This window comes from Pavona decussata, unplaced genomic scaffold (assembly GCF_977016875.1).
Source record: "Pavona decussata unplaced genomic scaffold, jaPavDecu1.1 SCAFFOLD_324, whole genome shotgun sequence".
Classification (NCBI taxonomy): domain Eukaryota; kingdom Metazoa; phylum Cnidaria; class Anthozoa; order Scleractinia; family Agariciidae; genus Pavona; species Pavona decussata.
This window is the reverse complement of record NW_028145713.1, coordinates 1,197,501-1,224,918: the sequence shown is the minus strand read 5'-3', so window position 1 is coordinate 1,224,918 and position 27,418 is coordinate 1,197,501. Positions and strand designations below refer to the sequence as shown.

At 39.8% G+C, this 27,418-nt stretch overlaps 1 protein-coding gene across 1 annotated transcript in view; it reads left to right on the top strand.

Annotated features, from left to right (window-relative positions):
• Window positions 1–27,418, top strand: part of LOC146453715 (furin-like) — a 128,904-nt gene that overhangs the window by 41,991 nt on the left and 59,495 nt on the right. The window contains exons 5-7 of the mRNA XM_085096281.1: window positions 21,567–21,637; window positions 24,335–24,423; window positions 25,227–25,405. Coding sequence (XP_084952407.1) covers window positions 21,567–21,637; window positions 24,335–24,423; window positions 25,227–25,405 — 339 coding nt within the window. The remainder of the gene's footprint in view (window positions 1–21,566; window positions 21,638–24,334; window positions 24,424–25,226; window positions 25,406–27,418) is intronic.

Genomic DNA, 27,418 nt, shown 5'->3' with positions numbered 1-27,418 from the left:
GTTACATTTGGTGGCAGCGGTGGGATCTGTAATAATGGAAGCAACTGTGAAAGCTTTGGAGACGAAAGTGGCCCAGTTGGAAGCTAACGTTGCGAAGAAAGGCGAAACAGCATCCAGTTCGCCTGGCTCTGCGAGTTCACCGATCGTTTTGGCGGATCATTCTCTTCGCATTACACCCGAAACTTTCTCTGCTGCTTCCGAGGAAAACTGGCTAGTATGGTTGCGAAAATTTAAAAACATTGCTTCGTTGAATAAATGGAAAGCCGAGCTTCGATGTCAAATTTTGCCACCTTACCTGAAAGGCCTCGCCAAGCAGACATACCACAGTCTCACTGCCGAGCAAACGTCCACATGGGAGGTTCTTGAACGCACTCTGACAGATCGTTTTCATCCCAAAAAATCACAACAAGTGCAAATTTCAACTCTGCGAGCTAAGTTACGCCGACCTGACAAGGATTTACATCAATTGAGATGCGAAATTTCCCGCCTTGTGGAGCTGGCACATCCCGACGACCCGCCAGCTATACTTCATCGTACTGAAAGAGATTTCTTCATTGGCGCTTTAACTCCCCTTATGTTACGAGAGAAGGTGTTAGATTTCGGCCCGAATACCCTGGATGTGGCACTGGCGGCTGCTCAGCGATATGAATCGAATCAAAAAGTGTTAAGCAAAGGGTGTGCTCACGTCCTTTCTTCAATGTCCGAAGAGATGGACGGGTATTCTACTCCACATCAGACAACTCCAGAACCCCCTGTATGGGCTCAGCAGCTTTTTCACTAACAAGCAGAAATTTTAGAGAAGTTGAAAAACATTCCCCAAGGAAGGCAAGGTAGGAATGAAAGTGTAGGGTACTCTCAGGGCCCCAGAGCATGCTTTAAGTGTGGCAGTCTGAACCATTTCATCCGTAATTGTCCTCACCAAGTTCATCATGACCAGGGAAACTGGAGATGGGCGGGGCGCAGCCAGAAGTGACCCCGCCCAATAAATCTAAGGGTGCCTTTATGCCATGTCGTGTCAATGGTGTTCCATCCCTTGCTTTACTGGACACTGGTGAAGAAGCAACAATTATCAGTGATGACATTTACCATTGTATTAACACTAACGCAAGTAAGCTCGAACTCCCACGAAAGCCTGTCTTTGGGGCCAATAACTTGCCGCTTGATGTTGTTGGTGAAACAGAGTTGACACTTGAGCTTGGTAGTATCGAAGCGCAACATAAGGTGCTAGTATGTCGTGGATTACCACAGCAAGTGTTGATTGGCATAGACTGACCCCCACCCACTAGTGGAAGGCGATGAACTGCCTGACAAAGGTGTGAGTGAGGGTTACAAAGTTGTAAGGGGTGCTAAAGAAAATGTCAAGGGAGAGTCGGGGGCTACGCAGTGTAGTGCAGTTTTTGTGGAAAACTCTGAGGCTGATGATGTTCCTTTTGAGGAAATGTTTCCTATAAGTAGTGATTCAGTTCCGGAGGAGGAAAACCATAAGCACTATGAGGTCCTATCCACCTATGCTGACTGCATTTCAAGGGGGCCATGGGATTTAGGCTCAGCCAAAGGTGCGAAACATACCATTGACACTGGTTCAGCACAGCCAATACAGGTACCTCCTAGAAGAGTCCCTTTCCATAAAAGGCAGGAAATGCACCGTCAATTGGATGAAATGCTTGAAGCACAGATCATAGAGCCTTCAGAATCCCCTTGGTCCTCTCCTGTGGTTTTGGTTGCCAAGCCTGACGGCACTCATTGTTTCTGTGTGGACTATCGAGCTTTGAACAAGGTAACCAAGCGAGACTTGTATCCGGTTCCACGGTGTGAGGACATATTGGAGAGTTTAGCTGGTGCACAGTGGTTTTCTCACCTTGATCTGCTCCGTTGATACTGGCAAATTGATGTTGCGGAAGAAGATCAGGAGAAAACAGCCTTTGCAACCCCGGATGGCCTTTACCAATTCCGCAAGTTAAGTTTTGGTCTTACCAGTGTGTTTCATGAGGGCCATGCACCTTGTCTTAAATGGCTTGTGCTGGTCAGGCTGTCTAGTGTATCTAGATGACATCATTATCTTTGGCCGAACCCTGCAAGAGCATCGAGAGAGACTGTCACTGGTTTTGTCGCGTTTGTCTGAAGTCTGAAGCAGGCTTGAAGATTAACCCCAAGAAATGCAAGCTCTTGTCAGAACGAGTGGTTGTGCTAGGTCATGTGGTGACCCAGGATGGCATTTCTACTGATCCAGAGAAACTGAGGGTCATTAAGATGTGGCCAGTGCCAGAGGACGAAAGCCAGCTGAAGGCATTCTTGGGAACAGCCAGTTACTACCGTCAACTTGTGCCAAACTACGCTGACATTGCTGCCCCTTTACAAATTGCTTCTCAGAAGGGTGAATGTTTTAGATGGACGACGCAGTGTTAGGAAGGCTTTGGGAGCATTAAGCGGAAGCTGATTAATGCCCCCATCCTTGCTTTTCCTCAGTTGGACGAGCCATTTATTTTAGACACTGATGCCAGCGACAGGGGTTTGGGGGCAGTGTTATCTCAGGTTTATGTTGGAAAAGAGCGTTTTATAGCTGATGCAGCACTGGCACTTTCCAAGGCCGAAAGAAACTACAGCACAACCTGAAAGTAACTTTTAGCCCTTGTCTGGGGAACGGAACACTTTGGGACATATCTCTACGGCAGACGATTTCCTGCTAGGACTGACCATAGTGCTCTACAGTGGCTAAAGAATTTCAAGAACCCTAGGGGTCAAGTTGCTCGCTGGCTAGAAAGGCTGCGTGATTTTGACTTTGAGGTGGAACATCGCTCTGGACAACTGCATGGAAATGCAGATGGACTCTCTCGCCTGACATGGGAAAGTACCACTTTCGCTGAACAGGATGGGGATGCCGTGTTGATCCACTCTGTCAACGTAGAGCTGCTGTCAAGGGAAAGTATAAAAGCAACCCTGAAACAGGATCCTGTCCTGTCACAGGTGGTGGATTGGCTTAAAACTGGTGTGAGACCTGCAAGGTGTGATGTTGAAGGAGGTGGGTGCAAACTTCTGTCATACAGGTCACAGTGGGGAAGACTGTTGCTCGGGGATGGTCTGGTGTTGAGACGCTGGGAAAACGAAAAGACAGGTCAAGAGGTCTACCAGCAGATTTGTTTGCCAGACAGCTTTGTGCCTCAAGTGTTGCATGTCCTTCATAACAGTCCTTCAGCCGGGCACCTCGGTGTGTCGAAGACTTTAGAGAAGGTGCAAAGGAGATTTTACTGGCATGGCATGCGTGATGATGTCGAAAATCACATCAGAAAGTGTGGTCCATGTGTTGAGGTTAATGACCCAAGCAAGTTGCCTAGAGCTCCTCTTATCAACATCAAGTCGGGTCATCTCTTGCAGAGAGTGGCTATAGACATTGTTGGGCCTACGCCAAGGTCAAGCCTTGGTCACGAGTGGTTGCTGGTGGTTTCCGATCACTTCACTAAATTTGCCCAAGCTTTTCCCGTGAGGAACACTTCAGCTGTAACACTTGCAAAGAAAGTGATGGAGGAGTACATATGTCGGTTTGGCTGCTTTGCAAGCTTACATTCTGATCAGGGAGCCAATGTGGATGGAGCTGTCTTCAAGGGACTGTGTGATTTAATTGATGTTGCAAAAACTCGAATGACTCCATACCATCCTCAGGGGGATGGGCAAGTGGAGAGGCTAAATAAATCACTGGTAAAAATTTTGTGTAAATTGATTTCTGACCATTGCCTGGACTGGGCGGACTTTGTGCCAAAAGCGGTTCTTGCGTACAATACCAGCATGCACGAGTCAACTGGATTTACCCCTTACCGTCTCATGTTGGCTGGGAAGCTATTTTGCCTCGACGCAGTCCTGAAGCTTGAGACATCACCGCCCCAGAAAGGGGGGCAGAGTTATCCCGATTATGTTGTTCAGCAGAAGAAGCAACTGGAGGAAACAGAGCACACAGTGAGAGAGAACCTCGAGCGGGCACATCAAAACATGTTGATTCAATACGTTGAAAATGTTTGTCACGCTTGGTTACCACAAGAGAAATAGACACTCATGTAAAAATGTGCATTTTAAACTTTTAGATCAAACTCCCAACAAGGTTAATCTGATAAGTTTGTTTGTTTTATTAAAGTTTTCAACCAATTTCGAAGGTCATCCTATTAAAATCAAATAATTGCTTGTTCTCATCTCTGACAGAAATTGTCAAAGAATTCACATGGGTGCTTGTTGAGATCATGAAAATTCTTTGTTGCGGCGATTGATAATTAGCCTTTTCAAACGGTTCTCCTTTTTATTTCAGGCTAAAACATGTGATTGTTGACCATTGGACAAGTTTTTCTCTTTATCTACTAAATCACAATGTATGTTATATGCTGTGGGGGAAGTGAATTTTTTCAAGAAATTTATCAACTGCAACCTGCGATCAACACCAAATAACTTCACCAAATCATGATCGAGCAATATTTTATAATTTTTCAAATTGTAAATAACCATCGATCCAACTGGAGTATACATACATACATACATACATACATACATACATATACTTTATTTATCCTCGAATTTACAGAGTATTTGTCTGGGCCATTAATGTAGCGTCCTTTCTTCAAAAGGGTTTGACAATTTTTTGCCACATTCTTCAGATCATAATGACACAGAGTCAAAGTTCTTGTATGACCATTGTCGTCATGGTCAAACCATAAAATCTCTCCTGCGCATTTCAAATTATACCGAAAAAGCACTTGTTGATTTCTGAAAGCTCTATCCAAATGCAAATATGAACCACTTAAGGACAGAAGTTAATTTCAATAAAAATCATATCCCCATCGTGGAGGTTTATTTCAAACAAGGCCCAGACTCCGAGCAGAGTTTGCTCGGCTCAGCTAGCAAATATTGGAGCAAAAAACTGAAAACTGCCCTTGGAATTACCAATGGTGGAGGTTTTCCTTATCAGCTAATGTCAGTGTCTGCTGGCGCGTCGCAAGTTTTGTTGCCGATTTCTGCGGTCCCATTCAGGGAGAGGCACCAAGCTTAACAACATGAAAATTTATGTGATGACTAAATAGTATTTTACAACAAAATTCTGGGAAATTTTTGAACAAACAATGATTGAGCGCACATCCCTTAAAAAGTTGAAACAATGGCTTGGAGGGCCTGATATGAAATGTTGACCTCAACACTTAAATTTCGCAACCTTGTGCTCAACAACAGGCTGTGGAATTTCAATTGAAATTTTCGATGGTGGCCAGGCACTAGCTCTACTGCCACAAATCAAAGTTTTGTTGATCTTCCATGTGTATTTCACAGTCAGGAGAATTTTCTTTTAGCTTGGCAGTATTCAAAACATAAGTGCATTGTCTAGAGACCTGACTTGTAGCCAAAACGACAATCATTATGATGTTTCATCATACAAAAGGATTTGCAATGAATTCAGAGTGGATCAGTCTTGTGATTTTTGCTTCTCGTGGGGTGATAACCATGGATTGGGAAGCGCTTACATTTACGCCACAAACTTAAGCCCAGTGTAAACATCAACTCCTTACCCAGGATTAAATAAGTTCAGTGATGAGGGTGGGTCAGGAAGCAAAGGCAACTTACTTTACCATATTAACCCTGACGAAATCGCAAACAATCAGTTTGACTGGTTTGCTCCAAATACAGCTGGGGGCCAAACACAGGCGGGTGTGTCTGCAATAAATTTGTTTATTGCTTTATGGGTGCACAAGTTAATGTAAGGAGTAGTATTTTGGGGGAGAGAGGGAGGGCAAAAGAAGCGCAAAGCAAATTTATTGTCCTCGTGGAAGACACAAAAAGGCAGCCCGATTTAGCAAGGAGCATGCTGCCTAATGAGCTTGCAGTGGATGAGGCGAAGGTGCATTTGAACTTGGGAGTGTGCCCCGGCGCGTGGTAAATGCCCGTGAGGATGATAATAAACACAGAAAGGACCATTAGCTACAACAATCAGCTAAAGCAAGCAGGGCCTGGAATAAGCTTAGCTATAAATGACAATGTCAACATGGGCACAAAAAGGCATCTCTGCACCTCATGGATGGCTTGGATTAAAAAATAAACAGGCCAAACAGCCACCCTTCAAACCCAAATCACAAATAAGAAAAGAAAAATTCACCACTGCCACCCAAAATTGAACCAAAAAACGAAGATTTGTTGCTACAAGTCGGTGACACTTCACATGACACCAATAAAATTTATCTCATTGGCGGTTTGTCTTTGGCTATGGTTATGTTGGGTGTTGCTTGTTGAAAATTAAAATGTGTTTAGAAAGGCCAGCCAAAGCATATAACTTTTGGCCTTTAAAACGATTGCAATTTTTTTTTGCCTCCCTTTTTTTCGAAAGGAAACGTTTCAGGTGAAACAACATAGATAATTTTTGGAAGAAAAAAATGTTAATTTATTTTATTTTGGTTGAGAAATTTCATGTTGTGAATTTATTAAATCAACTAAGGCATGGAAAGTGGTTTTGATTTGATCAAAAAAAATGCAATCACATACGAAACTGGTATCAGTGAAAAAGCGGTTTATTTGTTTTCTTAGATAGTCTTTTTTGACTTGGAGTGTTTTTATAGTTTCAAAGTCCTTAAAGTCTTCATATAGACAACATTCTTGACAGAAAACACCTTTAAGCGGCAAATCACTGTTTTTGCAAGTCGTTTACCATTTGCACAACTTGAACACCAAAAATTTGGTATTTTTTTTATTATTTTTTGTTCAATTTCCTGGTATTCAAAACGTTTGAGAATGCATTCTTCACAAATTAAATCTTTGGAAAGGTTGTACATCCTTTCGCAAAGAGCTTTTTCAGCAATATGTTTTAGCTTTACATGACAATTGAAGACTGTTAAGTCGAGTGTCATCCTTTCACGACAAACTTTTTCTTCAGTTAGCCTTGTGAGAGTTTTGAAGGCTCTTAATTCCTTAATTAAGGATATTGCAAACTTTTTACATTGCTTACATTGACAAGACATTTTTATTCTACACATTTTTCAAACTGTATATTTAAATGGAATTTTTTTATTTGTCGGTTAGCTTTTTTTTTTTTTTGCAATTTGGCTTTGACCTCAGTGCAGATTTCTCCATTGATTTCCTCAATGTCGGGTTGAAGCTTAAGTTTTTGTTGGCTCGGCTTTCATGTTAGTTAGCTTTGCCCGAACAGCCTCTTTCAAGCCATTCTGTTTCAGCCAAAATACAACAACTGAAGGAGTTACCCTATTGAAATAAAGGTTTCTTATCTATTTACAAAATGATCTGAAACTCCTCGTCAGAAATGGAATTGTTCCCCAAGGCTTTAGACAAAAGCCAGTTATGGTTTCATGTTTGGCCATAGCAAAGGTGACTATTTCATGGTGTCTGCAAATTTTCCTTGGGAGTTTTTTCCCGCCGCCCACACAAGCAGCAGATGAAAGGCCAAACAGACCAGCGAGAGTGCCCAATCAAATGGTGGCAATAATACCAACTCCAGTGAGGGTGGAGCCAAGGCTGGCAGATGAAAACAGGGTGGAAGCAAATCCAGTGCCAGCCGCAGCATAATCCATCACAGCTTTGGCTTCTTTTTGTATTTTTTGGCCACAAGTTTGTAATGTTTGACTACTTGGTCCAGCGAGGTTGCGATTTCGTTTATTTTTGCCATTCTAAAATTTTCATTTTTGTTGTCAGGCAAATTTAGCATTGGATACATATTTGCAAGAGGCGCAAATACAAGTCTGCCTGTTCGGCAGCTTTGAAAATAAATCAATTGAGCCAACGAGCCCAAGCAGAAGGGAGGCTGCTTTTTTGCCAATCTCTTTCAAGCCATTGCCCAAGCCTCTGCCCAAAGATTTCAAAGAGTTCATTATCACGCCTATAATGGCACCAATAACGGTTCCGTCTGCAATGAGGATAGCCGCCATGGAGAAGCCATTTTTTTTGGGGGGGAAATCTCTTTCCCTCTTTCTCTGGGTGGCATGCCTGCCTCTCCCTCTTGAATGGTGTGTTGAGCTGCTCCACTTATCCTTCTCACTCAGCCACTCAGGCTTCAGTGGCTTCTCTGTCAAGGGTTAAGTGTTTTCATCGTTGAAAACCTCCCTGTCAGCCTCCATCTGGCCTTCAAGCTCTGCTTTTTGATGTTTCAGTTCATTGAAATCCTTTGTGCTGTTAAGCCTTTCTTCAAGAACATTCCTTTCTTTCTGCTTCGAGACCAGATCCACTCTGACATTATCCACCGTACCTTTTTCTTGTATTTTTGAAGTTTTTAAAGGGTATTTAGCTCTTTCTTCTCATTCTGCAAATCTCTTTTTTTGTTTTTTAGCAGCTGTTTCAGCCTTTCCAGTTCCGTTTGGTTTTCAGGACTTGTTCCGACAAGTCAATCTGGGCCTGAATCCATTTGATTCTGGTTTTCAATCGTTCAGTTGTTGATTTGTTTTTCTCTTTCTGGAGATAATTTTTCCTGCATCTTTCAGCTGTTTTTCAGCTTCTCTTAACCTTTCCCTTTCTTCTCTTATTTGCCAGTTTTTTGAGTAATGACATCCTCAGCCAATGGACCAAGAGAATCTTTGAATCTGTAAGGGGAAGGAAATCTTTGAATCTGTCAGTGAAGGATTTAAGAAGACCCTTTTCATCTTCCCTGAAAATTTCAGTCTTGCCTCCTTTCGCTCCAAATCAAACAATTGATGCATTTCCACTTTTTTTGTTGAAACCAATAGGGCGTAGCTTGCCTAAGTCCACTTTTGGGAATCTTATTTTGATGAAGTCCCTGGCTCTTTCAACCAATGCTGGTCTTTCATCTTCAGAAATGAAATCACTCACCAGTGGGGCGGTGTCAATGAAAGAGGTGTCTGGCAGTCCACTCTGTTCTTGGGGCATCATGTGCATTTCATTTTGCTTACCCCATGGTATGACGTAGATGCAGCTCTGGGCTCAAACCCAGAGTGTGTGACCTCTTTGGGCCTCATACTCGTACGGTCTTCACGCATTTACTTTTCATATTCAAATTTGCAACCATATTACAACAAAAGGACTCTTCTTCTGGTTTCACATTTATATCAATGACGTAAATGTAACACCTCATGTCAGAAATATGGATATAGTGATATATTTTGGGGGGTTCAAAATTTCTGCAACCAGCTGTATATAAACATGTCCGACAACAAACTGATTAAAACTGTGCTCGATGCAGCCACAATTATAGCCACAGGTACTGGCCTTGCCGCTGGCATTGGCTGGATTGCAAAGAAAGCTGTGAAAGAAAACTTAACGCCTGACCTCAGCTCAAATGTGATGAACTACCTACATTAAATTTACTGCCACCATCGCTGGAAGTATTGCTTTAAAGCAGTATCTCAAAGACCAGAAAATCTTACCTAATTAATATAACACAATGGCTAGCTTTGCTATTATGGTTGGAAACACCACAAGACAAAACCATAGCCACTGAAGACGGTTTTTAATGTCACAAAACGCTACACTTAAATTTCAGTTGTTTTCATTAACTCGTGTTATGTGCGTCTTTTCCGTACAGCTGAAAAAATACAAAATGAAACAGCTCGCAAACCAGGCATAAACAAATACAGAAATACTCACAACCAGCTGAAATAAGTGGTAAAAAAGGGAACTCTCATATTTTTGGGCATCTTGCAGCCTGTGTCTCCAAATCAGGCCATAAAAAGCGAACAAACCACGCTACATAGGAAAGGCACAAACTGGCCAAAGCACATGGTTTCACAAAAAACATCACATGACCCACACAAGGGGGGTATGGAGGGGGCACAGGACAACAAACTGTCCTTAACAATTATGATTTGCGAAGCGGTGCTTACACTGCTGCCTTTATTGGTGGCAATTACCTGGTGCATTGTCTTTCCGGCGATGATTCAAAAGCCGCTCTCGAAGAAAAAAAAACATGGCTCTCAAGGCTTACCAAACTGCTTACGCCCAAATATACCAAAAAGAAAGAACAAAACTGCTTGACTGGATTGAAACCCAGCACAAAATCAAGCAGCAAGCCACACAAAACCTCAGGAATACCGATTACGCTTTTAAGCTTTACAAAAAGTTACACCAACAGGAATAGCTCTCGATGCCTCATGAGCCAAAGTTTTCTTCTTTTTACCAACCCAAACAAGTTGAGCTTCTGTTTGTGGGTACCAGAGCTCTTGTTCTTGGCGGCCATAGTCCCTCAAGGTGCTGCTAAGAAGTGGTTGATTAAGCAATCCGTTTGGCAAATACATTTTTAAGCTCCTAAACACATTCGTCAACCCAAATTTGATGTGTCCGTGCCAAACGCTGTTCACCGAGCTAACCTTCCTTTTTTTGCTGCACAAAGCCATGGGGCATGGTCGGGGACGAGAAACTCATAAATATGCTTTGGCGGTTATTGATGTTGCCAGCCAAATTAAAGAAACTGAGCCCCTGACATCGAAAGAGGCTGCCGAGGTTTGGTGTGCTTGTCACAAAATCTACAATCGTGGGCCTTTGAAATGGCCTCAGTTGCTCCAAGTTGACCCTGGCCACGAGTTTATGGGCTCTGTCACCAAAGAAATAGCAAATCACAAGGCGACTATCTGCTGCAGGCGCACTGAAATTCACCGTGACCAGGCAATTGTTGAAAGGTTTAACTGCACTCTGGCTGAATGCCTGCTCGGCCACCAGTACACTGTTGAAATGCGGCTGCCAGCTGGCCAGCGGTCAACTGAATGGGTGGCTCGCCTATCTGGCATTGTTGCAGCTCTGAACAACGAGGTGACCCGTAACTATTGAGTGCATCTTTGGTCTCAGGCAGACACAGTCAGCCATCGGCATTCCAGCACACTCATCTTTTATTTTGCCTGAGACCTTTTTGTTCGCATTGGAATAAAGTGGATGATCTTTAGGGCAACCACTTGTGTCATACAGGTTTTTTTTGTTTCCATCTCCTTGTAGACATCATCTGTTTCTATTTCCAGCAAAAGGCTGTCTGTGTCTGTCTACATGAGCTCACACCTTGGGCCGTATTGTTTTTTAGCTCATTGTAGTAAGAGTCATACATCAGGATCTTGCTTTTGTCAAGGATCGTCATCCTGGTATAGACTGGTTTGTTCAAATTTAGCTTGCTTTTGTGCACTTCGATTCCAACCAGGTCGTTTGAAAACATAACATCCCTTGAGTACAAAGGACTGGCAACCAAGCGTCTTTTTTTGTCTGTCTCATTCCTGTGTACTATTTTTATGTCAACACGATTTTGCAGGTTTTCCATTGTTTTGCCAAAAACTGAGTTGTTCATGAGGTTGTAAGTTCTTTTCAAAGTCGCTTTTGGCTTTTTTCTGAAATCTGTATTCATCAGGATGTACGGTTCCATCCAGCATTCTTATTCGAACTCAAGCACTCGATGTACATGTTTAAAGTTTCATGCCCTGCTTTAAATAATACTTTATGTTTTCATAATGGACAACATAGTTATTTTTGTCCTCAAGTGTCAGCATCAGCTTCTCGCTGTCTGAGGGGGTTTAAGCTCAGTGTTTCCATCAATCTCTTTTGATAGTCTGACATCAAACATTTTTGAACAACCTTCTTCTTCTCTGGCACATAGACCTTTGTAATTAATTTAATTATAGATGTTTGTTTTGTAAATTATACACGTAATTCAGTCTTCTGACTGCGAGGTTTTTTTTTTTTTTTTTTTTTTTCAATAAACGATTTTACTACTTTTTACTTACGAGTAGATAGCTGTTGTGCTCCTGATGCAGTTCTGCAGGATACTCAAAGTCTACCTCAAGCCAGTCTTTGAGTTTTCTTTCATTTCCATAATTTCATCCTCTGTTGGCATAGCACATTTCCATTTGAAATCTCTCTTCAGAAGTGGATTGCGCATTGCCCATCCTTAAAGGGTCTTTGCGTCGAGATACAAGAGGTATTTTTGGCTTGCTTGGGTCATAATCTGGTAGCAACAGATTATTTGCCTTGGCTTATCTCTTATTTGTTATCGAGATTCCAGCCCACTTCCCCTTTTCAATGAATAGATGCATTTCAATGTCTGTCAATAGCTCCAGCTCAACTCCTTTCTTTTTAGAAAACGTGCCCCAGCTTAAGCCTGGTGAGGTATTATAATGCACTGGATCTAACCCATACTGTGTCAGACATATCTTAAGGAAGTTCTCAAAAACATCTGCCAGCAGTGCCACATGCGTTTCCACGTATAAATCATGATGATCACCAAGGTTTTTGCAACTAAACGCCTCCTAGAACCTATGCGTGTGGGCATATTCCTCATCTGTTATGTGCTCGTCGTTAAGCTTACTGTAAAATCCATCTTTTGCTGGCAGCTTTGTCTCACTAAATCTATCCCATGAATCCATATCCTCTTTTTGTAAAGCAGATCGATTCCTTTTGACATGGCTGCTGTTATTTTTAATGACTTTGGGTGTTGCACTTACAAGTGAATCAAGACTTCCTTCCAAAAGTTTAAGCTGTCAATGAAACAAAGACCTCCAACTGAAAATGTGATATTTTTTTCCATGTTTTTGGCAATGCACTTTATCTCTTTCTCCAGATTGGACATCGCTTGCATTAAATGATGCATGTCGTAGTCCCTCAGGTTGTGGAAATATTTAACTGGTATTTTGTCTTTCTTTCGGTTCAGTTATTCACAATTTGAAATTACATTTATTGCGCATGGCCCCTTGGTCCTTTACAGAGTCTTTGTGGTTTTCACTCATGAGCGTTTCTGAGCAAAACAAACATGCTTCTTGATTATTTGCAATCCATTTGTCAATTATGTTTTTTTTTCTTATCTTTCTTTTCTTGATCCAGCAAATTCAATTTTTCAGCGCTTTGTAATTACATCTTTTGTGGCTTTGGACACAATAATCACCTGTATCATGGTCATAACAGTAATTGAGTCAAAGAAAAGATCTTTTATCAAACTTTTGTTACAAATATGACATTTGGTTGAGTTGTTGTATTTTTTCCATCATCACAAGTGGCTGTGGGGTAGCCAAATTTGTCTTATTGCCACCTCCTCTTGCACAATGCTATTTGAAAACATACCTGCTGTGTTTGCACCTCTGTAAACTCTGCCCAAAGACCTCACCATCAGACCTTACATTTTTGTAAGCAAAACCACAAACCTCACACCATATCGTCTTCTCAGTGTAGCTTTCCTTTATCCCTTTTTTCTATCACCACAATGAATCTCCTGTGTCAAAGCCTCAAAGTCTGCACATATTACGTATGGTACCTGCATCTGTTTATGGTGATTTTTTGAAATTAATCGTTTCATTTCCCTCTTCAGGCATATCAATCCCTTTTGGTCAGCCATTAACTCCTTTGCAGTATTTTTTGTGATTCTCAAGCAAATCCTCTCTTGAAAACCCAGTTAAGCACATAATGCAATAGTGCTTTGCCTCCATTCTTTCAATAACCCAGCGCAAGCATCACTCTGACCAGGCCTCAATTTCACCCTTCATTATTTCAATAAGTCTGTCAAATTCCATTTTTTCTGGTCTTCATCATTTCTGTTAAAAACATGAGGAACATTTTCTCAAAAAAACAGTGTCCCATGTATTGTTTCTCCGTTTCTTTGTATTGAAAACTTTATTTTCAGCCCAAACTTACTTTTTTCATTTTGCAATACTTTGATTTAGTTTTTTCAACTGAATTAATAAACCACGCATTCATTTCTCTTGCAAAGAGCAAGTGCATGTGGTACATAGTGTGCTTCAGGGGTCCTGAACCTTTGCTCCCTGAAGAGTTATGTTGATGATTCGCAGTTATATTTTTCTTTTTGAGTCCAACAGACAGGTGGCTAAGGTGCATTTGATCGAAGATCTACGAAGGATTGCCGCCTGGTACTGTGCGCATAGTCTCTTGATTAACCCGGACAAGACAAAGTTGTTGCTGCTCAGGACTCCTCAGATGCTGGCTCGCGTACCAGCGGGATTTGCTGTTTCCTTACTTGGCAAAGAGATATCACCATCCCTTTCTGCCAAAAGTCTGGGGCTTGTTCTGGATTCACATCTAAGTTTCGATGAACATGTCACTGACTTAGTATACAAATGTGCAGGTAGCTTGTGTCAATTAAATCGTGTCAAGCACTTATTTGACAGATCAACACTGATAACAATCATAAGTGCTTTGGTGTTTAGTAAGCTGCTCTACTGTTCGTCTGTGTGGGCGGGTGGGACCAAGAAAAATATCGAAAGGTTGCAAAAGGTTCAGAACTTTGCTGTGCGAATCGTAACTGGTACACATAAATTCGAACATATCACGCCCTATTTGAAAGATCTACGCTGGCTTCCGGTTGCTATGCAGCTGGAGGTCAGGGACACTATTACGACTTACAAAAGCCTCAACGGTATCACTTTAAGAAATTTTTTCACGGCAAGATCAGAGATCTATGAAGGAAATACTAGAAATAAGGACAAACTGCTTGTACCTCTCTACAGAACAACTACTGCACAGCGGGGGACTGGGTCTGGGTAAGATGGCGGTCAGACGCCTTCGGTGAGGCTCTCAAAAATGGCGAGTTTATAATCTTTATGCGGTTGTCTGGTTATGTTGAATGTTTTTGAAGTATTGATGGAGTCCGATAGATGTCATTTCTAACGAAAAGTATGTCAAATAGTAAAGGCAAAGATAAAAAACGGCCTCGTGGCTCCAGCTCGTCGCTTGGAAAAGATGATTCGAGAATCCTCGAGAAGCTAACGAGCATACAAGACAGGATAGAAAATGGCTTTACAAAAATAAACAGCGAAATGGAAACCCTCCGATGTCAAATGAGAGAGGACATAGGGGCCATGAGAGAGGAATTAAAGGAAGCAATAAAATCATTGAGTGCCGCGTGGGAGGAGGTTGAGTCGCTAAAAGCGAAGAACAAGCATTTAGAAGATCAAGTGGAAGGCGCTCCTAAAGAAAATTGCCAACTAAAGAAGGAGGTCGAGATCCTTAAAGATCGGGCGGTTAAACAAGAAGATTACTCGAGAAGAGAGAACTTGAGAATTATCAACGTTCCCGAAGAAGTGGAAGAGGATAATACAGAATGTGTAAAGAAGGTCAAGGATATACTATCTGAACTCGGTGTGCCCCCAGATATAAAATTTCACGCAGTACACCGTACAGGAAGACCAAAACCAGCTTCAAATGAATCATCTGAAGAAGGGGCTCGTTCTGCAACTCGTCCACAAGCAATTCTTGTGCGATTTGTTTCACGTATGGACGCCGATATGGTGTGGACAAAAAGAAAGGAACTCTTGAAAAGTCGACGTTTTCGTACAGTTTTCATTGACAAAGTATCCGCAGAATCAGCTAAAGAACGCGGTAAACTACGTGCTGCCTACAAGAAAGCTAAGGAACTTAACATCGAAAGAGCTTTCATTAAAGGTAAAAATCTAACAGATACGCAGCAAACACTTTACCTGAGTACCTTTTACCAAGTAAGAAGGACGATATTTAGGAACCATACATGCCCTCCTAACAACATTTACTGATGTAATAAGCCTATTTTTGAGTCGTTTTATTAGAGTAAGAGTTTTTCTTTTTTAACTCGTGAATGCGCGTAGCGCAATGAACGAGTTATAGCGATAGCTGACTCTTGACTTGGTTGGTTGGTTGGTCGGTTTTGTCGTTAACTTTCGGGCGTGCGCAGTGAATGAGTTTTAAATTCAATTAGTGGAAAAAACACGCGAACATTCATTGTTCACGGCGCATCAGGAAATTCTTATTCAATATGTAGAGAATAATTTGACGATCATTTAGTGCAAGAACGGAGATTTTTCGTTCAATCTGAGCAAAGTTACAAGTTTTTTTCAGTTTTTCAGAAAGTCCGGGGTCGTAAACTCAATTAGTGAAAAAGAAAAACGTGAAAATTTTTTTCACGACGCGTCAGAATTCTCTCATTCATTCTGTAGAGAATAATTTGACAATCATTTTAGTGTAAGAATGGAGATTTTTCGTTGAATCTGAGCAAAGTTACAGGTTTTTTCGTTTTTTTCTACAAAGTGCGGTTTCTTTTAAGAATTAAAAATAATTTAATTTAGAAATAATTTAATTAAAAAAAAAATTTAATTTGTCAGTTTTCACGCAAAAGTGGAACGTGCCATGTCACGCATCATTGACGTCGTAAACAAAATTATGCAAATTTCTGGTGTAATGAACACTTTAAGATCTTGTCAGGCTTCATAGAGGTTTCAAAGGGAAAAAATGTTTCATTTTCGAAATTTACAACTGGTAATTTATGGGAAAGCAAAAGGATGGGGTCGATAAATAATTCTTATTTAGCAAGAGCTTGTCATAGTTCATTATTTTTACTTGAGGATTGCGTGGACTGAACTCCAAAGGAAAAGTTTCACGCATTTATGTCGGGCATGAAATGTAATGCGACACTTTGTTGAACATATTTCCCTTTGTGAGATCGGCTTGAAACACAAAAATCTACCTGGAAGTTAAAAAAAAAGTATGCCCTACAGTAATTTTGTAATTTTAATTCCCAAAAAAACTTCACCTGCCCATCGGGCAAGTGATGGTCAGAATCCACTAGCCCAATCGCAAAATCCAGTAGCCCCGGACTATCGGAGACGAATTTCCATGACGTAGCTGCACATGGCGTACTTCTATGAACTTTGAATAAAAAAACACGTGATTTTTTTTTTAATCGGCGCATCAGAATAATCTTATTCAATCTGTAGAGAATAGTTTGACAATCATTTTTATAGTACAAGAATGGTTATTTTTCGTTACATAATCGGGCAAAGATATAATTTCTTTTAGCTTTGAAGGAAGTTTCCGTAGCCGTCTAAATTTCAATTACTATGTGTCATCTGCATTCACGAGTTGGCTCACAGGAGCCTTTGATTTCTTATGCTTTTGTGTTGTTAGTTAAAAATGTTCTTTTTTATTTTTTTTTCTCGAAAAATTAGCATAAAAGGATAAACAACTGCTACAAAATTAAATATATTCGTTAACAACTTTAGAAGCTGATGAATGCCGAAACTCGCCATTGTTTTTCCCAGGAATCCTTTTTTCAACAGGTGTACAAGTCCGAAGTCCCAAGGGTCGTTACTAAGATTCCAATCTTAAGACCGTTTTTAGAACCAATTAGTGTCGTTGTAAGTGTCATATTGTGTGAAGTTGGTCGCGTTCAGGAATATTTCTAGCGACCTGTTGTTTAAAATTCAATGTGTGTTCCATTGTTATTTTTTTTAGGTAGGTTAGCAATGTGCAATGTCATAATTTTTGAGTCTTTGTTATGTGTGCTAGTGTTGGCTGCTATATTTACATTTTACGAACTAGACACCTCTCTTTCTATTAGGTATTTTACAGTGGGAGAAAATTTGGTTCATATCGTAATGACTCTAAAAATTCGAGAACGCTAACCTAAACTTCAAAATGCTTTCCTTAAATGTTCGAGGTATTCGAGCTCTAGAGAAAAGAAAGGCTTTATTGATCTGGCTTGGAAAACAAAACGCAGATATTATATTTTTGCAAGAAACTTATAGCACAAAAGATGTGGAAAACATTTGGAAATCTCAGTGGAAAGGGCCAATGATTTTTGCACATGGTTCTAATCGAAGCTGTGGTGTTCTGGTTCTGGTTAAAAACAGCTTAGAATTTGAATTGAAATCCACAGAAGCTGATGAAAATGGACGTTACATTTTGCTAGATGTCACCGTACAAGGTTCCAATTACATTATGGGGAATGTGTACGCGCCTAATAAGATACAAGAACAATGCTCCTTCTTTGATAAGCTACAGCAAAAATTAGACAATCTTGTAACTGGTCAAAATCAAAGAATTATAATTGGTGGAGATTTTAATGTTGTTAGGGATCTGGATCTTGACAGCTCTGGAGGTTCGCCTGAAGAAAAAGAGTCAGCTAAAATTCTAGAAAACATCTGCTTAAATTATGATTTAATTGATATATGGAGAATCAGGAACCTGGATAGTAAGCTTTTTACCTGGAGACAAAAGAAGCCCCTTGTTCAGAGGAGACTAGATTTTTGGCTTATCAGTGATGTGTGTCAAGATGAGATAGAGGAGACAGGTATTAAGACGGCTGTTAGAACTGATCATTCGGCAATAATTATATCTTTCAATAGTTTAGACGAGCAGATGCGTGGCCCTTCTTTCTGGAAAATCAATTCCAGTTTAATGGAGGATGAAGACTACGTTTCCGCAATAAATGAAAAAATCCCGGAATGGCTAGCAGAATTTAATGAAGTTACTGACAAAAGGGTCCTGTGGGATCTAATTAAATATCGTGTAAGGCAGTTCACTATAAAATATAGTAAAGATAAAGCAAAAAAAAAGAAAGCAAAAGCTGGTAGAAATCGAGACTTCGATTGAAGAAGCCGAGGAAGCTCTGAGAATGAACTCTTCTACATCAAACCTTGAAAATCTAGAAAAATTAAAAATGGAATATGATTCACATTTTGATTATATGGCAAAAGGTGCAATAATTCGTTCAAGAGGAAATTGGTATGAACAAGGTGAAAAAAGCAACAAGTTTTTTTTAGGGCTTGAATCAAACAGAGGAACCAAAAGCTGTATTCGAAAGGTGTTTACCAGTGATGGCGTGCTTACCACAAATCCAAAGAAAATTTTGATGGAAATGCTTAAATTTTATTCGGATCTATATGCCGGAAACGACGAAGAATTAGACGAGAGTCATCCGTTTTTGTTGAGACCAGAAATCCCTAAACTTTCCTCTGAAATGAAGAATATTTGCGAAGGGAAATTATCAGTTAAGGAGTGTTTTGATTGCCTTCAGTCGTTCGAAAATAACAAGTCGCCTGGTAATGATGGTCTTACTGTTGAATTTTATAAAACGTTTTGGAACTCCTTAGGAAACCTACTGGTTAATTGTCTTAATTGCTCATATGACTATGGTGAACTCTCAAGTACTCAAAAGCAGGCAATCATTAAGTTAATAGAGAAGAAAGGGAAAGACAAACGACACATAAGTAACTGGAGACCAATTTCGTTAATTAACGTTGATACCAAGATTGGCTCTAAGGCAATTGCCACAAGACTGCAGAAGGTTTTGCCTAAAATAATACATTTCAATCAAAATGCTTATGTTAAAGGAAGAATGATCTTCGATGCCGTTAGAACTATAGATGACATCCTAGATTATACAGAAAGGTACAACATCAACGGAATGTTAGTAGCTATAGACTTCCAGAAAGCCTTTGACTCGGTTAATCGTGGCTTCATGTTTAAGGTGCTTTCCATCTTTAACTTTGGTCCGTCTTTGATTCGCTGAATACAAACTTTTCACAAAAACATTTCTAGTACAGTGATGAACAATGGTTTCACAACAGCCCCCTTTGAAGTTGGTAAGGGTGTTAGACAAGGTGATCCACCATCCCCATATTTATTTGTTATTTGTTTGGAAATTTTGGCTATTAACATACGTGTCAACAAAGAAATTAAAGGAATACAAGTTGATAATGAAGAGATAAAGTTAGAGCTATTCGCTGACGACTTGACAGTTTTTTTGAGAAATCACACCTCGCTCAACGTATTATTAGACACTGTTAACAGCTTCACTTTGTGCTCTGGTCTAAAAATCAACTATGAAAAGACGGAGATAATGTTTTTGGGAAACAATAATCCAATATCGGCGACTTAAACAACCCCTGCAAATATAAGTATTTGTTAAAAAGGCCATAAAAATCTTAGGAGTTTATTTTACGTACGATCAGGTTCTTTGAAAAAAGCTTAATTTTGAAGAAATTTTAAAATCTATTAAAGAAAAGTTGCAGTTTTGAAATTGGAGAAACCTAACAGTTCTTGGACGCATACAAATCATAAAAACATTTGCGGTCCTGGTTATCATGGATAGGGCTGGCTTAGTGTGTATACACAAGGACATAATCGAAGAAGTAAACAAAATCTTATTTAACTTTATTTGGAAAGGAAAGGATAAAGTGAAACGCTCAGTCCTGATAAGTGATGAGGAAAATGGCGGCTTGAGAGCACCGCATCTAGAATCGATTATCAGGGCGCAACGAATCATGTGCTGCAAAAAATTTGCTGAAGCGCAACAAAGTAGTTGGAAAATGATTCTTTCGCATTATTTAAAGCAAGTTGGTGGAAAATTAGTGTTGGCTTGTAGATTTGACCTTAAAAAACTTCCTGTTAAACTACCTCGTTTTTACGAAGAATGTCTACGTATCTTCGCTGAGCATTCTGCAGCAACGGGAGAGTGCAGTCAAATTTTGAACAATAACACAAGAGCGAATACAATAATATACGAGCAAAGTATGAAAGCACCCCAACTGCGCAATAGAAATTTACGGATCTGTACTCAGGTAAATGTTTAGAGTGGCGCGAAATAAACAAACTGCCATTTAAAGTCCTCATGGATACAAAATCGCGGGAATTCCAATGTAAAATTTTAAATAGATACTTAGTAACGAATTCATTCCTCTGTAAAATAGGTCTAATAACTTCGCCTTTATGTACATTCTGTGAACGTGAGAACGTATCCCTCAAACATTTATTCATTACGTGCTCCTATGCTACGAGTTTCTGGCTGGACTTTATTTGTTAGTGCAAAAAAATAAATATAGGCTTAGAGGAACTTTCTAATACTGATATTCTTTTGGGAATCTGGCAGAGAAAGGACGATTTTCTTTTATTAAATCATCTTGTAATTTTAGCTAAGCAATATATCTATGATTGTCGCCAAAAAGGTACCCATTTGAAATAAGCGCTTAACCCTAATCACTAAACTAAGGGCTTAACCCTAATCACTGAAATACATCTAGTAGCCCTAACCTTCCATGAAAGCTAACCATTTGAAATAAGCGCTTAACCCTAATCACTGAAATACATCTAGTAGCCCTAACCTTAATGTTACTTAAAACTAACTGAAACAGTATCCTTATGCAAAAACCCTAGGTAAAAAAGATTTAACCTAGTTAAAAAAAATAACCTAGGTTAAAAATTCTTTAACCTGAATTGAAATTTGACCTGTGACATATTCATTATCTCCTGGTACATCCATTTTCCACAGACGAAGCCATTCCTGAAAATTATTTCAGGCTAATGCAAACCTGTTATAAACACCAACCACATCGGGTGGTTATGGTCGAGGTCGGTTTGTGTTTTCCTCCTCTGTCATTGACCCGTAAAACATTTGCAAAATATCTGACGAATATCTTGTTGCTGTCATGTTGGCAAATACTATATTGCAGCATTTCTTCAATTGGAAAATTCTGTGACACATCTGCCTGCAGTGCAATATAAGGTACAGCTTTTCTGGACTGCAAAGTCGCATTTTTTGATTTTGGTGCTCTATTGCAGTATTTCATGCATACATGTATGAGGCTTGTTCTGTGCACAGCCTTTCTTCCTGAATCGAGGTGACCATGGTATATTTCAGAGCATTTTAGCACAGCATTCCAAAATCCTGAAATTTGTCAATTACATACTCCATTTAAAAAGAACTGCTGTTTCATTTTTGCTGACATTCAGCAAAATTATTTCTTAGCAACTTCAGTTACCAGTGGGACTTATTTGAATCAGCAAATAATTTCCATGCATATTTGTGGCATGCTTAGTAGTAACATAATTCTTAGAAGTGTTGTTTGTTTTTGCTTCCTTAGGATTCCCAAGCAAGTTATGACTATTTGGAAAATGATACAACACCTGTTCCAAACGGGAAACCAGTGTCAGGGTAAGTGTCTGTAATTTTTTTTTGGTGACAACTTTGTAAGGTGTGACTTAGTGTTGATGATTTGTTTTTAATGTAAAGTTTCAAGGTAAGTAGAGTTTATAGTAAATGTCATTCAAAACTGGACTATGGCTGCATGGACATTCCAGTATTTTGATAATTGTGAATCCATATATATTAGAAGTTGCTTGTGTCTCTATTTTGTTCCCCGTTTATATCGGCTTTGAGCTTCAGTTAGAATGTCTCTGTCTTCAGTTCGATGGAACCTGTGCATGTTTCTTTGGTGTGGATGGATCACAAGTTGCTTAAATTTAATCCCAACAACTGCATTTGAAAGACTGTCCAGCTTTCAACCGCTTTAGACAATCATAAACATAATATCACCAATTATTAGCCAATTATTAGCGCTGAAATACATTACCGCAATTTATAGGCATTAGATTTGGCTTGTGAGTTTGATGTCTGAATCAAAGCAGTTCGTAAGTCATTCCAAATCCGAAATTCAAATATTTGTGTTATGGGGTCACTCACACAATAATCGGACAGCAAATAATTACCTTTTACTAGCAGAGGTTGTTACTGCAAATAAGTTCCAGGGTTGTCGCTAAGCGCCGGCTGCCGGCGAAATTCGCCGGCTGGGAAAGAGGTCATCGCCGGCTGAATTTTGGGTGACAAACACTGGACACACTCGGTTAAAAGGGCAATGAACAGTTCTTTAGTTACCCACAAGCAATTGTTCGATTTAGAATAATATATTTTAGGTGAAAAGGTTGAATAAACTCCTGACTACCTTGAGTATCGATGCCATAAAGTAATTGAAATAAAGTCTTGTTTTGAGAACTTGTTTACCGTGTCCTTTTTCCGATTTCTGCGTCCGCCATCTTGTCAACACGAAGCTTGGTAACCCCCGCATTCAAGGCGTTGCGAAAGATTGGGAACGAGTTTGTTACCAGACCTGTATTTATGTCAGATCGGAGAAAGAATGGTAATGGTAATGCATTTATATACCGCATTTTCTATTTTATATGTTCAAATGCGGTTTACATCAGCAACAAGAAGTCTTTCTCTGTAGCATGACAGAGAAAAGAAGCATGAAGGAACTTTTTCGTAATGTTTTAATACAGCTTTTAATTGGTTAAATTTTATTGCTTATAACATGTTTATGCTCATGAATAGCAAGAAGAACTGGGCAAACGGAGGAACAACTGAACAAACCAAAAACCAGAAACGTAAACGGTCCGCCGAGTGCACGCCAGCGAAAAAGAACGAGAAACCGAGTGAACGAACCCGCGAAACTGGATGAACAGCCGAACGACCAAGTGGACAGCTCTTTTGTTTGCAGTTCTAAGCGTTTATAAGAAACGATTTTCTGATATTCTAGTGCAAACTTAAAAGCACTTATCTTTTCGGAACAAATGGAAAGCGATGTAGCTTGATGTAGCTTTCGTTCTCATTACTTTAATGTTAAGTAAATGTTGAAAATCTTACGCACATATTTTCATTTTTAATGTTAGAGTATACACGGCATTCATGAAAAACGGGTTTTAGTTTATAGATTAGATTAGTTGTAGTTAGGTTTTGAATTTTGTTCAGGAGAGTTAGGTTATTTCTAATTTTTATACTCCTGATGGATTTTACCGTGTTTAAATAAAGACCTATGCTTCTAGTAAGCACACCAAAAAGAGAATTAAAAAAACAGCATAGATTGACGAACTGAAGTAAAACAAAGCACTGTCTGCTCAGAAGCCAGGTCTGTCATTCTCCTTAGGGGCACAGTGAACAGACCTGGTAGAAAGTTCAAGGAACGCCAAACAACGAAAACCACACGAAGGAAATATAAAAACGTCAAAGCGAGGGAGAAAATTTTGAATAAATTTAGGGTGATCTCTGTACCACACGTTTCAAACTGGGGCACCACAGCTGACCTTCTCTTTAATGGTTGTTTCTTTTTGCATAAAAGAGCCCCTAGATTTCACCAGAGTGCACCAAATTGAATTAAAATTTTCAAAATTTCCTGGGGAGGCCCCCCAGACCCCCTAATGGGAGGGGCGACCCCCTTCGTCTGCTACGCCGATGGCAGAAGGCACTTTGCGGATTCTTTAGCCGGCTCAATTTCTAAGCTAACCGGCAGACAAATTTCTTAGCTACAACCCTGAAGTTCTAGATGTTGTTAATGCGAGCTTTGAAGGTAAGGTATGAGTCGAATGTGAATGTTACCCTAGCACACTAGCACAATATTTCTCAGGGGTAAAGCAAATGAATAGCAAAACGTTTTGTAGTTTCATAGTTGTATGTTTCTTGTCAGGCTCTCAACAAGCAGCCAAATATACAATGTACATTGGTAAGATAGAGTTCACGTTTGTCTTTCAAGGGGTGAGTCGTGAATATTAGGTTACTTTTTCCAGATATTCTTGGAGATAAGCCACACCCCTGATTTGAGCGAAATTTTCGGGTAAAAAGGTGCGGATTATCTGCCAGTCTTTACAGTAGTTTTCCAAGGGCCTTGCACCAAATGTTTCGTTTATGTATGACCAACATGGCACTTTGTTAAGACTTCCAATTTTTGTTGTGTTAAGAACTAACAATGTTTTACTATTTGCCATACCTTTTCTTCATAATTTAAGCTTGTGAAAATTTGCAATCGGTTTTCTTAACTCTGTGTGATTAACTAAATGTCTTACCTTAATGTTTTCTTTGTAGACATGGCAATAAATGTGCTGGTGTTATAGCTGGTGCCGCTAATAACTCCTTGTGTGGTGTGGGATTGGCTTACAATGCCAAAATTGCAGGTAACCCAGTTTATACAGTACCACCTGAGTCCATATGTACAACGGCTGCGGGTTTCACGAGGTGGACGTGAGGGTAGTGCATGCGTTTTGCCCTTGCGTCCACCTCACGAGGAACAAAGAAAGCACAAGAGGAAACCGAGACGAAGCCTAGGGAAATAAATAAAATAAATAAATAACTTTAATAGTAACATCCTCGTGAGGTTTTTCAGGAACTATTTACAAACTATTTCCAATTTATAAAAGCAAAAATGACAATAAAAACTCGAAATCACAATTTATGCTGGTATTTTACTAAAATTTAAAGCTTATGAAGGAAATGTCTGCCTCAATAGTGTGTCTTTCAGGGTGCGTTTGTGCGTTTCAGGGAATCATGCGTTCTTCAATGGCCGCGTCTTCATGCTCTTAATTGCCTTTGTTTGCTCTTTTTTCAACTTAGGTTTCATCTCGTGAACTGCGCAGTTTCGTCTCGTGAACAGCACGGTTTCATCTCATGAACCGCATGGGCCTTTCACGCGTTCTGCCCTTGCAGTTCACGCGTGCCAATGTGCATATGGATTCAGGCGGTACTGTATCTGGAGTTTGTTATGTTGGTCTGTGGTCTGGTAGGCCACTGCTGATTCTTAAGCCTGGTACTGAGGCCACAGTCTAAAGCGTAGTCCTTTGCAGAAGTGCACCAAAACAAGAATGGATTCAATCCCTGCAAGTGTGACATATTAAATGAGTGTTTCATTTGCAACCTCAATTATGGTTCATATACATCTGCAGTGTTTATGGTAACGTGACAGTTTTTCCTTTTGGCTCAGGTATTCGGATTTTTGATGACAAAGTCAAGTCAACTGATGCTGCAGAGGCAGGTGCCTTCCATCACAAATTAGGAATGATTGACATTTTCTCAAACAGTTGGGGACCCGGAGATGTTGGTTGGGAAATTAAAGGTCCAGGACGACTGGCTAGTAAAGCCATAAAACGTGGAATAGAGCAGGTATTCATTTTTTGATTATAAATCAAGGGAGTGACATTTCTATAGATCTCGCAATTTGGTTAAATTACATCTTTTGCTGTTTATTAATTTTGCAGAAAATATTCATTCATTTGTGTCAATAGTTATTTCATTAAGGTGATTATACTTTCATTAAGACCAAAATAGACTTCATTTGCACGGAAGAAACCTTCAAGAATGACATTTGCATATGTATTAATATTCAACAGCGTCAACAGACAATTAATGGCTTCTTTTCACATTCATTTTCAGGGAACGTATGTTTATTTAAGCAAAAAGAAAACTCATGAATGCAAATAGACAACCAATTGCATTATTCGATAATCATTTTTCTAGAAAATAAATTCATTAATGTGATTTGCATAACTCCGAGCACTAACAAGCTACTGCATCTTTACACAACCATTTCAGTCCATGAAGGTAACATTCTTTAGTGCGAAAAGACAAACAATTAGTGTCATAACATTCAACTATTGGAAAACAAAATTCAAATTTGCTGTATGAATTATCCTTCAATCTCCTTGCTGCTATTAAGACATTGTGGTAAATACGTTTACATAAAAGGATACCACTGTCCACATTTAGCTGCTGTGATGGTACCAAGATTCTCTTAAAAAGCAGCAGTTAAAGCACTAGCTAAAGAATGTTACCTTCACTTCAAGAAATCCTGCATGTTTTTGCTGTGAAGGTCACTCCCGCACTTAGTCAGATTGTAGGATTTTCAGGATACCGACCACTCACAAACAGAGAATTAAAAATGAGAAAAGTAACGTACTATCTTCGCTTCCACAAGGTGCACCAAAGTGACTGAAACGGCAAAATACTCTGTCTTTTTGGCTGGCATTCATCAGTCGCTGTCTTTTACATTGAACTTTGCTTATTTGCTTATTTGCTTATTTGCGTTTTCATTTTCTCTCTCTCTCTCTCTCTTTCTCTTTTTTCCATGTCTGTCAACATATTCTGGCCATCCAACTTCCCGCCAAAGCAGGGTTAACTTGAGTGTGGCATTTCACAATGGCTTACATGGAGGGGCGGACTTACGTACGGACAGACGTTCAGACGGTCGGGCAGTGACTTCATAACCAAACCAAAATTTCGCGCATTCACGGGTTACCAAATTCTCTTAGCTATGGGCTCTGTGCAGAGCTCCACTATAAGTTTAAACATCAACTACAGTAACTAAACTTAAACACGGAGTGATCCTATAAAAGAGAAGGACACGCCCCCTTTGAAGCGCTTTTGTTGGCTTCCAAACGGATCAGTATAATGGTGGATGACGTCGGTAACGGTCGAGAGAGAGAAGAACTATCGTTTGTAAAATCGAAGAGGGAATCGATTTATCAATAAAAATAAGCTAAACGCTAACTATATATCTTGTAAAACGCCAGAAATTAGTAAGATTAACGATAATAACGGAAATAATCAAGTTTGGTTGCCGCAATCGAAAGATTATACGAAACTTACCTCAAAATTCAAAATCCTTGTACCAAATACACAGTACAAAGATCGAAACCATTATAAACTGAAGCCTGCGACGAACTGGACATCTGTATCCCTCCATCTAAACATGCCGATAACCAAAACGAGTCTGTGTTGTTCGCCAAAACTGGCTGGATTTTCAAAATTTGGCAGATGTTTTCCGCTAAACGGCTGCTCGAGTCGTCATGTTGGATTCAAGTTCATTACCGCTTGTGTATCTATCGACCACGTACGTGAAAACTAACTTTACTAATCCGCTGGAAGTGGCAGTAACAAATTCTAAACTTCTATGCACAAGTCAAAAATAAAAACATCTAAACACATTTCGTACCTGATCATGCATATTTGCATAATTTGCTAATTTGAAAAATCACCAAAGATATAAACAAACACGATCTGGTGTTGCTCTCATGTATCTTATGGATGAAATGATAATGGCAATGGCTCTCACATCAGTATTAAAATTAGCCAGTACTAAATTTATTCTAAGTTTATACAGTAAGCAGTAGAGAGGCC